The 11,952-nt window shown below is 38.0% G+C and overlaps 1 protein-coding gene across 5 annotated transcripts in view; it reads right to left on the bottom strand.

Annotated features, from left to right (window-relative positions):
• Positions 1-1,611: 1,611 nt before the first annotated feature.
• The window catches only part of LOC148039849 (uncharacterized), a 53,100-nt gene continuing 42,759 nt past the window's right edge, over positions 1,612-11,952 (bottom strand). The window contains exons 8-11 of one of the 5 annotated variants that reach the window (XR_015693372.1): positions 10,782-10,890; positions 9,505-9,582; positions 9,341-9,404; positions 1,612-1,852 (exon numbers count right to left, since the gene is read on the bottom strand). Coding sequence is in view for 2 of the 5 variants with exons in the window: in XM_087694567.1 (XP_087550693.1) it covers positions 10,023-10,358; positions 10,782-10,890 (445 nt within the window). In the remaining 3 variants the exon portion in view is untranslated. The other 4 variants (XR_015693374.1, XR_015693373.1, XM_087694567.1 and 1 more) reach the window with 4 other exon arrangements.

The following is an 11,952-nucleotide window of genomic DNA, read 5'->3' as shown; positions in this document are numbered from 1 at the left end:
TAGTAAGTTGAACCTGGATTCCTTTTGTTTCTCCTATCGTGCATCTCTTTCAAATAGCAAATATTTTTGTATGATTCTTTCTCAAGCTATAGGAATAAAAGACTCCAAAGATTGTTGATTTTCATATACACTCCACAACTAAGTGTCTCGCTTTGGTGGCATTTTCGGTACTAGGTATTTAACATGATAACATCTTTGGCTACTCCCATAGCATTGGAAACTTTGGTAGCATTCACATTTGGGGTTTGTAATTATTTTGTTGTCACATCTATGAACTTTCTTATATTGGCAACTGAGTTTGACAAATAGTCATTCAAGCTTTTTCCTGTTGATGCACTTGTAGTGGGGGTGTCTCAATTAACGCTGCATAAATAAGCTAGTTTGATGTAGAATGGTTTCCATTTGATTCCAATTAAAAACTCCTTGTCAGCTTGGCTATTATCTTTGATTAGTAGGATTTCGAGGTGGTGATTGTTGATTAATCATCAATAGGACTAATTAACACCATTATTGATATGGTTGAGTCATCATTTTGGGCACTATTTGTGGTGGCTATTGAGTTGGAGCATCATATTGTGGCATTATACATACTTCTAGTTAGGAATATGATAGTGTCCCTTGGATTTAATTGGATTGATACATTGCTCGTGACATTGAGGGAGGCAAAATTCCTCTTGATTGATTCATGGCTAATCTAACCCCCACTTCATTGTACAATCTACCACCTTCCAATGCCACCACCCCACCATCAAATTATATCAACCTTGCCACCAATCAAATATCTTCATGGTTTGCAAAACAAGTTTATCAAGATAAAGAATAGTCTTGTCCCCTAAAAAAGATGCACATCAATGTGTGTTTCCAAAGCATCACTATTTCTTTAGGTAGTTCTAATCAAAAGTTACATACTGCACCATCTTACTTGATAGGAGAAGATGGTGCATAAATTTGGTTGCCCACTAGATTAAAATAGGTTTGATTGACTTGTTATTTAAGAACAGCCAACAATTAAAATTAATAGAATGATTTTGAAGAAGTTTTAGTAAGAATGACCATCCTACAGATTTTTACTTTACGACTAAATGTCTAGCATAGGATGAACTCACAAGTTGGGTAATCTCTAGTACTCTTGCTTCTCTTCATGCTTCACTAGCTCTATAGTTATGATGGTGAGTGAGCAACAACATGGTCTCTCATTACTTTCAGTATTTCTTCATTGTCTCATAATACTTTACTTCTCCTCTATCAATCGATGCTAGCATGTTATTGACTCTAAAAATGCGAAGGAATGGGAGGATAATATCCTTGTTGAAGATCATATGTTCAATCCCATAAGATGTAGACTCATTAAATTATATACCATAAGATGGGAGAAAAATATCATTGTTGAAGATCATATGTTCAATCCCATAAGATGTTGACTCACTAAATTATATACCATAAGGAATATTCTATTTTTATTCACGCTAGTAAGTGAAAAGCATTTTGTCAAAATAGGAAGACAACACTCTAAGGAGTTACCTCAATCATCAATCAAACAATAAATAAGCTAAGTGTGCACAATGTGGTAAAAAATATCCACCAAAGGTACTTGCTTGAATACTTACTATTGCAAAGAAGCCATGAAATGCTGCCATTAATAAGCTTATGCATCCTCATAAGACATATGTGCACGCGATATTTGTTCCATTTTCAACTTCAAAATCTTCAATTTCAAGTCCATATACAAAAATTCAATCTCTCATCATTGAATTGCTTAGACTTATCCTAGAAAAGTCTTTGAACATTCTACCTTCCTTGATTTCAATATGTGGAGGCCTTCAATGGATTGAAGCTACCCACCATTTGTATCCTACAAAGAAGGTTGAAACAATGCACAAATGAGTAAAACACAAGAACTTCTCAATAGCATAATTTCAAGTATGCTTACAATTTGTCAACAATCTCTTACATTGACTTAACTTATGTTTCTCAACAAGCTTCAAATGGTTCTTTTTTCATAAATGCATTTATCGATAAGGCTCATTTGCAACAAAAAAAAACCTATTTTTTTTCATTGTGATAATCATTGATTGATTTCCATCATTAATTTCAAGTCACAAATGTGCATGTGCACATACACATACATCAAGGCACTCACAAATTATCAAGTTTTTTATTTCCTCTCTCTAAGCATGCTTTACAATTGACATTTCTAATCATATAACAACCAAATGCATCTCATTAATGATATCACCTACGAATGTACAACTAAATGCACCATAAGCCACCAAAGGAAACTTGTGTATACACCTCAACAAATACAAAAATGAAGCACGTTGATTAACTATATTTCAATATATAAATATATGTGCAAGTCTCACACTCGCTATCAAACGCAATGCTCCAAGCTTAATCTTTTTTCTTATATCAACTAAGTTGGCTTGATTATCCTTGTAAGAATCCCCTTGTATTCCATCATTCTCCTCTAGAAAGCTCAAGTGATATGCCTTTTCAAACTATAAATAATTCCTTCTCCTTCGTAACTACCACCCAATTCATATAAGGTTCCACTTCACAAAGAAATCTCTCTTGATGGCCACTAAAATCATGTCATTGAGGGTTTCTCAATCAAACATATTACATGACCTAACACCTTTCCTCAACTTGTACCCATCTTTTAAACCAATCAAAGCAAATCACCATCTCAAAAACATGAGATTACTAGAACACATAATCTACGATGTTCTATTAAAAATTAAAACTTAAATTGATCATGATAGTAATTGCTTATAACTACACAATATCAAGTGGCATGCAATTACATTTTTTTGTTTATCCAACATTACATGGGAAGAATATGGATTCTAAAAGAGCCTTGTAAGGACCACCTATGTGTATACTATAGCTTTCTAATGGGTCAAATATCATTCAATATCTTTAGCTTTGCAAGGCATGACTTGTAGAGCTCAAAATCTCACTCAAAGAGTGATTTACACTCATGTTTCTTATCAATACATATATTTTCAATCTTTTCATATCCTTTCTAGTTGGCCCTTAGACCACAACCACAAATTGTGAACCTTCAAATGCTACATATTGCAACATATACCATAGAAAACACATTGATAGCTCATTAGTTATTGCCATAAATGATGAAAGGATACAATTCACCTTACATTTTATGTTTCAGTATCTAGCCTAATGATTAAATTGGCATCCAAGACTAATTGATAAAACCTCAAATTGTATCAACTTCAATGGTTTAAATACATAACCCTCATTAAGCTCACACACATGCCTCATTAAGCTGACACACCTCATTAAGCCTCAAATAGAGAGAAACTTATAATTTAGAGAAAAAAGAAAACAACATACATGGCCTTTCATAATGTGCAATATTCCCTAATGAACTATAAATTGGCAACCTAACCCTTGCAATTAGAATGTTTAGTAAAATATTCTATTAAATATATGAGTTATCACCACCATGATATGTTTTACTCATCAAGCTACACACAACTTACTTGCATTTAAACAATCCAGAGATATGCAGTATGTCACTCACTCCAAGAAGATCTAAAATGACATGTTCAATCATCTAAGAATGTGTACATTTAAAAGGCTGGCTACTTCTTTTGTGAGAACAAGGAAAAAGATTTTTCATGCAACTATTCATCATTAAATTCAAGCTTAAGAAAGATGCATGCAACCTTGCCTACCCATTACCTATGAGAGACTCTCTTATCTCCATACAAGCTAATCTCAAACGATTTGGCTACATGCACATTGTAGGGAATGTGTAATATTCTCTTAATAAGTTGGTTTATATACCATTAAATTATCAGACATTAGTTTTTCCCAATGAAAGATGGCCATCTCATGGCAAATCATTGGTTTGTGCAAAAATGTCTTTCTTACCATACAACATATTGATGGACTTTTGAGTAAGGGGTATATAACTAAGAAAGCATCTCACAATGTTCTGTTGAACCTTTTTTTCAACAACAAAATAGATATGAAACCAAGGTAGCTTTGATTTACTTGATGCACATCAACCAAGATTGCGAGTTATATTCTTCTCTTAAGTTCAACTCGAGAATTAAAGGACATCATCATGGAAGCCAACATAGTAAGAATATGAATACTTGCAATCAAATATACTCATCACAACACACCTTCACCAACAAAGATGGCCTTGTCAAGTAACAAGCCTATGCATGAGAATTTAGAGTGTCAGCGGCACAAAGTACTTCAAGGGAAGAAAGCTTGCTAAGGCATGTGAGTCCCTTGTCTTTTCCTTCCATCCATAGCCAACGTTGTAACATCTCACTTCATAAATAGACCTAAAGGTCCTTTTGAATATTCAACGGTAGACACCATATAACATGACATCTATGGATTTGAATTGCTCTATCTTAATGTAGTCCTACACAACCTTGTCCCTCTCATAATTCCTAGGTAGCCATTATCATGGGCCAAGAGCAAGTAAGCATGTGTACAAACCAACATACTAGTCTACCCAAGACATGACTAACAAATGAACTTAAAGACAAAATGAGAACATGAACGGAATGACACTCCACGAACAAACGTAGTAGATGGAGGCACGTGATACAAGGAATGTTCAAGGAGCAGAGGGTTGTCCAACAAGCACTCTCTCATAACGAAGCATGGTGAGGGATACTTAAGGAATATATCAAATTCTAATGAATCCCTAACACAGCACACCATCAACCTTGATACCAAATGATGTAGGAAACAAGCAAAGCAACAATGTGGCACCCTATTACAACACTTACCTAAAGCAGTGAATGACACCAATGCTAAGCAACAACACTCCAACTATTAAGAGATGTTGAGGCTAAACATGACATATGTCAACAACAAAACTAGTAGCATGGCACTGGAAACTCGCAACTACAATTGTTTGGAAGTCACCAAGCCATTGGAGGATGTTGCTCTTTTGGAGTCAAAAAACAAAACAACAATGGACACCAAGAACATAACAATCTAGTTGACCTCATCTAACAATGATACATGGATGGCAACCAATAACAAGAGTCAACAAGGCAAGCACTGATGGGATTGATGACAAATACGACTCGTGGAGAAGGTAAAGACGATGGCAAGCTATGTATAAAAGTATAGACAAAGGGGATAAGGCAAGATGGAAAGCATATCCAACCATGATCCCCTTGTATAAAGCTTTTGAAGCCATTTTGCTACCTCAATTCTTCAAGTGCTATCATTTTAATAAATTGACCTAAAGAAGTTCGCCAATGACTTGTATTTCAATCAATTCACCAACAACTAACGATGGCCAAATTAGAACCCCATGGGAGATGAGAAGTAGGTTCTTTGTCCTAAAGAAAGAAGAGATCAAGGTATCAAACAAAGGGGGCTGCAAACAATTGGCCTAGCGCTTACAATGATTGTAAAAGCAATCAATATCTTTGTCTAGTAATTCTTCTTTCTTTTATAACTCACATATACAATGTCTTTATGATCATATAAAGTGAACCATATTGCAACACCACCCCCCAAGGGTGTCATTGGAGGAATGTGTAGAATGAATGTTACATGCTAACCGTTGACTTGTTCAAAGGCTCTCCCCCCTCACGTACATAGTGCATGTGCTTTCATCTAAAACGCCACCCCATTAGGTCTCCACACTTCCAAATTTCCAAATCACAAACAAAATGCTAATGCATGCAGATAATACAACATATGAATGGAGGTACTATGAAAAAGGGTGTCAACATCAAATATAACAAAAGACAAACCATTCCTCCAATATAAAGTAAAGGAAAGCACCTCCCTCTCACCATTGTATGAATACTAAACGTGGAAAAGAAGCTAGGGCCACCTCTGCACCATGTCAATGTTGCAAGAGGTGGACAATACCTTGTAATTACTTGCCATCACATTTTGCATTTGTTGAGCTACTCCTTGATTCCCCCTTCAAAGATGAAACAAAGGCACCCTCCAAGTATAAAAAAGAGTAGTCTTATTGCAACCTTAACCATGCAATTTCTCATAAAACATAATGTGACTCCCAAATTCAAAAAGGTCGGCACATTGGCCTACAAAATTACTTGGTGCCTGAAGTGGAAGCAAGGTTCTCTAGTCTACTTGTACTACTTGTTGTACATATGAAAGTAATCGAACGAAAAGAAAATTGGATGTAGGCCAAATACAAAAAGTTACACATAATTTGAAGGCCCATATATAATGTGATTTCAAGCAATACACTTGAGACATCTAGAAACAAGACCTCAAACACTTGTGAGGGCGGGGTGGAGAGAGAGAGAGAGAGAGAGAGAGAGAGAGAGAGAGAGAGAGAGAGAGCTTTACGACTAATTGGTCACTTTTTTGGGGGGAAGGGGGGGAGGGGGAAACACACACACACACAGAGGATGGATGGATGGATTGTGGACTAGAAGACCACATTAAATGTGCTTTTTTATGGAGAGAGAGAGAGAGAGAGAGAGAGAGGATGGATGGATTATGAGGAAAAGAAAAAAGAGAGGATGGCTAGATGTATTGTGGGCTATAAGAACATATTGAAAGAGGGAGAAAACAAATGCCTCATTGCTTAGTTTTACCTCCAACTATCAATTTTGGACCCCATGGACAAGTAATTAAAAACTCACCAAACCAAATTGACTAGCATCGCATGAACTGGACAACAATCGACTAATCAAACTAATGGTCTCTGAGTCATACACAGTTTGAAGTAGACAACCACGAGAGACAATATTTTGAAGGCAACTTATTTTGAAATAATGTGACATGATCTTGAGTCAATTGGTGGGCCAGCGATAGCAAACTCCACAATAAACGCCAATATTTTCAACCATCTTGACCATCGATTTTAAATTAATATGTTGGTGTTCAATCCTATGAGGCCAATGCAAGTTGGAAAATGTTATAATTGAGAGTGAAACAAGTGTAGGCCCCTACACCATCTTGACATCTAATGTAGCATTGCAAGTTAGCATCACAAACTAACTCAAGATGTGTCCACTTGTCCAAGCTATGGTGCTAAACCTTGAAAGAGTTTCCAAGGACTCTAGAACTTGCTAGATAAGATTCAATCAAGTAGTAAAACTCAACCCATTGAAGTAAGTCTTATCATTGAAAGCATTCTTGGTTTTAGCAACATACATGTAAGGACATGTACACTTGGGAAATGGCCCCAAAGTGCTGACTATACATAGGAATACATTGAATGATAGATCTTCTAGGAGCACAAAAAGAATGAGTAATAGGAATGGCTATAAGTTTCTCCAACTAAGCATTGGCACATGTGCAAACTAAGTGACCGAGTGAGGGACTGTAAAAGAATGGGTGAAAATCCCTATGTTTGAGGTCCCTTGGATGGTGCAATGTGCATGAATGGGATTCCCAACACTGTAGCGTGAAGAGTCAGAGTGGTTCCCACCTATGGAGATGTACGAAGTGCACACTATACAACTGGTACTCTCAATAATGAAGCACTATAAAGTAACTGGGTGCTCACTTGAGAAACATAAGATGCCCTATGGCCTAGGTTAGGACCTACACCCACCTGAGGTAACGCAGCTATACCTACATTAGGAAAAGAAGATAAATCTATTTGAAGAGATGCAAATGAATTATATAACAGAGAATGGATCAACACGAACATATCAGATACAACTGATTCTAAATGAGTGAAGTGATGAGATGGGGATGGGTTGCGTGGGGTTTTGAGATTGGGATGAGCTAACAACAAATTCATTTGAAGAGCAAAATATACTTTTGAGGTATACTAACTCCTAGATCCTCCTCTATTAAAATTTACATACCAGTACGAGTCTAGATCTCCATGGTATTTTCAACCTGACCTGCAGTCAAGTGGACCAACAGAAAGAGAGCTTGGCTCATACAAACAAGGAGTATATAGAGACCTGCCACCAGGATTGGCTAAGATCAGGAGATCAGTAGTCATTCCCTCAGTGATATATCCTCCCCTAGCTAAGAGGTGGCCAAACACGATGCCAAACAATGAAGCCAATTCTGGGCAACAGCATCATGCATGACAGCCAAATGCAACCAAACTTATTAGTCCCTAGAGCCAGAGCTGAGAAGCAGCTGTGTAGACTGAAAATGCAGCAGCACTCTGATTGGTGATGCAGTGTACTGCAAATGCAGCGATCTAGATGGCACCTAGCAGCTGAAGGATATCACCTAGGTAGCATAGCAGAAAACCGCAGCAGCAGGCACCAAAAAGCAGCAGTCTGATTGACTTCAGCAGCTCAAGATGATGCCTGGCAGAAGATGTCCATCAGCAGCAGTCGTCATCTCACCCTTCGCCAGGCAAGAAACCTGATGGATCAGGCAGAGCAGGGCCTGATGGGGGCTGGTGACAAAAACAGATTATGACGAAGGTAGTGGTAATGGCAAGCTAGCAATAGACTGTAGGCAAAAGGGATAACACCACATGGAAACTCTGGCCAGCCCATGATCCCCTTTAGAGTTTATCGAGCCATTTTGCCTACCAAAATTCTAGCATCTCCTTGTTGGCAAATGGTCTAGAATTTCAAAAAGAAGAAACTAGCCAACTATTTGAGATTAGTTTAGGCTAAGAGCTTAGGTAGCTTAACACAGCATCTACAGACTTGCATGCAACTGTATTGATAAAAACAAAATGACAGAGCATAAAGCAAGCTTGACGTTAGTGTAAACACATGATCTTCATTCCCACTGTGACTTTAGAACAAGACGATCTAGTAAATGAAACTGATGCAACAGCCAGGCGGTAGAGATTATCATGCTCTACTGTACTTGCTTCATCTGTTGGATCAATTCACAGACAGGCAGAACTATTCAGGAAAACACAAAAAAGTTAGAGTCTCAGAAATCCATACTAAACTGTGTTAAGGTCTAGTCTATATCAGAGCAAGTTCTTCAGTGGCTAGTTTGATTTTAGAAGTATTACCCCTCCATCTAAACATCTATATTCCACCTCCAAATCTTAACTTTCTGAGGAACTGGTGGATTAAGAAGAATGCTGCTCATATGTGACAAGCATCAGCCCAACACTTCAGATGTCCTGCCTAATATCAAAACACACTTGCAACCAAATAGCAGGAAGTATGGATGTCTTTTGAAGGTCTCCCAAAATCCAGAGTACTAAATAAAAGCAAACGGACTTATCCAAAATACTATGGGTAAGAATGGACAGAGGACCTACACAACATTCACAGTAAAAGACTCGTGAAGACAATATAGCTTACAGCTGCACCATTGCACACCTAAACACTTTGGGAATGGCATCTTCGAAGATGCAAAAAGGTTATACACTCAAACGTCGCAATCATAAGCACATATTTACCTGATGCCAAAGCAGTTCCAGCTGTACACAAAATCAAGCCTCACTGCAGTTCATCTTCACGATCCTTCAAAAGTAAATAAACAAAGAGTAAACTACCTACTAGTTAGCTAAAGACCTAATTGCGACACCAACAAACAAGATCAGTAAAATAAGTAATTAAGAACCTGTCGGTACACCTGCGTACTGTTATGAGGATTCTCTGGTATTTGAGAACATGATCCTCAGACGAAATCTCCCCATCACTGTAAAATATTGCAGTCAGCTCAGGTCCCAAAGAACCATTTCTGAGACATTACAACACAAAACATATTGCAGCTCTATCACTGTCTCAAATGATCAACAGACAAGCATGCAGTCTCCTCCCAAGTGCCATAACTGGAGTCCTTGCAAAAGTCATATCATTGGTCTAGGGAAAGAAAAAACTTTATGGACAGAATCTAAGCATGTTAAAGTGTCGAATTTATATGCAAGCTGTAATTGCTGCCTTCATGATTATGGTGAACAGTGTCCCACATAAAGTGCACAACATCAAAACCATTAACTGCGGTCCCTCCATCTAAAATAATCAATCCAATGGGTATAAGCAGAAGAATGTGCCACATCATCACGACTATGTTGGGCCATAAAGCTGACTAATATACAAGCATGTTGGAGTGGACCCAACCATTGTCATAATAACACATCACGTTGTCAAATAATCCCACCAGGACTTCCTTTGACTAGAATTTTCAGCTTGTTCTTCATCACTTTCCACATCCACCACTTGTCCATTTTCTTCTCCTTCCTTCAGTTCCTCCTCTTCTTCTCCCTCATCCTCCACATTATCTTCCTCACATTCTTCAGCTTCAACATATCCATGGTTTTCATCATTTACCATTTCTAATTCCTCAACAGCTTCCTCACAGGGCTCATTTCCAAGGCTTACAAACACGTCAACTTGTTGCATGACAGATCCAATTTCTTGTCCATCAGGATTTAGAGCTGTTGGAACTCCAGTGTGAGTTTGAGCAGTTACAGCCTGGTGGTGGTACATCCGAGTAGCATTCAACTGATCAAGTTAGTATATTATTTATAGTACCACTGAGCTGGGGAGAAAAGAGCTGCAAAAGTGCAAACATGAAAGCATGAATGCCACTAGTCATATCTAAATGAACACAGGCATGCTGATCAATCATTTTCAAATGTGGTGTTAATGGTAAGCAAAGGCCTAATAGGGAAAACGTAATGCATCACAGTAAATCAGGAGGGCAAAATGCCATCATATCATGTTATCATGCAGAACATATTAACACAAAAACAATAAACTAGTTTAGAACCTTAAAAACTGCTAAACCAGCACCTGAGACTCTATGGAACTACCCCAAGAAGGCAGAGTTTTCTTAAGCCAATAGCAGTCAACAAGCACATCGACAATGAAGAGTACAAAATTGGATATACTTACATGACCGATTGATGATTCTTCTTGTGTGTCGTCCTGTGCTTGTTCATCCCGGTCTGAATTGGTCCTCTCATTGAGATCTTCTGACGATTTGAGAGCTCCCATTTTTGTTCTGAAACCCAAGAAAAATGATGCAAGCATATGATACAAATATCACTATACTAAGACCATGCCCCCAACTATTCACAAACAAAGTTTTTCATATCAATCATACATCCAAACTAAGTTTCCAATACGCTGCCTGAATAGATTAGCACCTTTCTGGTCATAAAGAATGATGCACGAAGGAGAGTCAAGGTGAATGCATGAACACAATGAATAAATCTTGTATATACAAATCATGAGATACAGTGGCAACAATGAGGAGGGTGCAGATGAAATAGCCAAAGGACAAGAAGGCCAGGGCTGTCTACAATGAGGCATGTAACACGCACAAGTCACGAGAACCTAAGGACATTCAAACTGGCTGACCCAAAGACGACATAAACCCCAAAGTGGACAAAGCTCTTACTATGTCCACTTGATTCAATGAGGCTCAAGAAGTAGAAGATGACCGCACAACATATAGCTGCTAAAAACCACACTTGAATCTTAGATTGGAACAAATGGAGCAGAAGCTAGGAGCACTATCTCCACCTCCGCTATGGAAGTCTATGACCCCACCTTAAAAGGATCCAACAAATAACCCTCATGTGAGACAGAGTACTAGAAGTTTGGATAGAAGACCTAAAAGCATGTTGGGCTCAACAATGCACGACTCTCCTCTTACTATGTCCAATTAACAGAGTGACGAAGCTCACAAGTAGAATACCATGCAACATATGCTACTAACGAGCACCCTCAAGTCTTGGATCGGCACAAATGGAGAAAAAGCTAGGAATAGTATCTCCAAAAGTTCCCATAGGGCAAGGGTCCAACTCCTCTATGGAAGACTCCATCTCATAAGGCTCCAACAAATAACCCTCATGTAAGACAAAGTACAAAGTTGTTCAAAGAGAAGACCTAAATGCATAAGTAGTGGTGGGCTCAATAATGCATGACTATCTACATTGACCACTAAAATTATAAATGGCATGAAGACAACTCAAAAAGAAGCTCCCACAAGTGAAAGCTTCTCCAAAAGAAAAACCTATTAAAAGTACCTCCTCTATCCAAAGAACAAGAAGATTGAGTT

This window comes from Lygodium microphyllum, chromosome 2, assembly GCF_053477565.2.
Source record: "Lygodium microphyllum isolate KBCC chromosome 2, Lygodium_microphyllum_v1.1.10, whole genome shotgun sequence".
NCBI lineage: Eukaryota > Viridiplantae > Streptophyta > Polypodiopsida > Schizaeales > Lygodiaceae > Lygodium > Lygodium microphyllum.
Note: the sequence above shows the minus strand (reverse complement) of the source record. Positions and strands in the feature narration are given on the sequence as shown.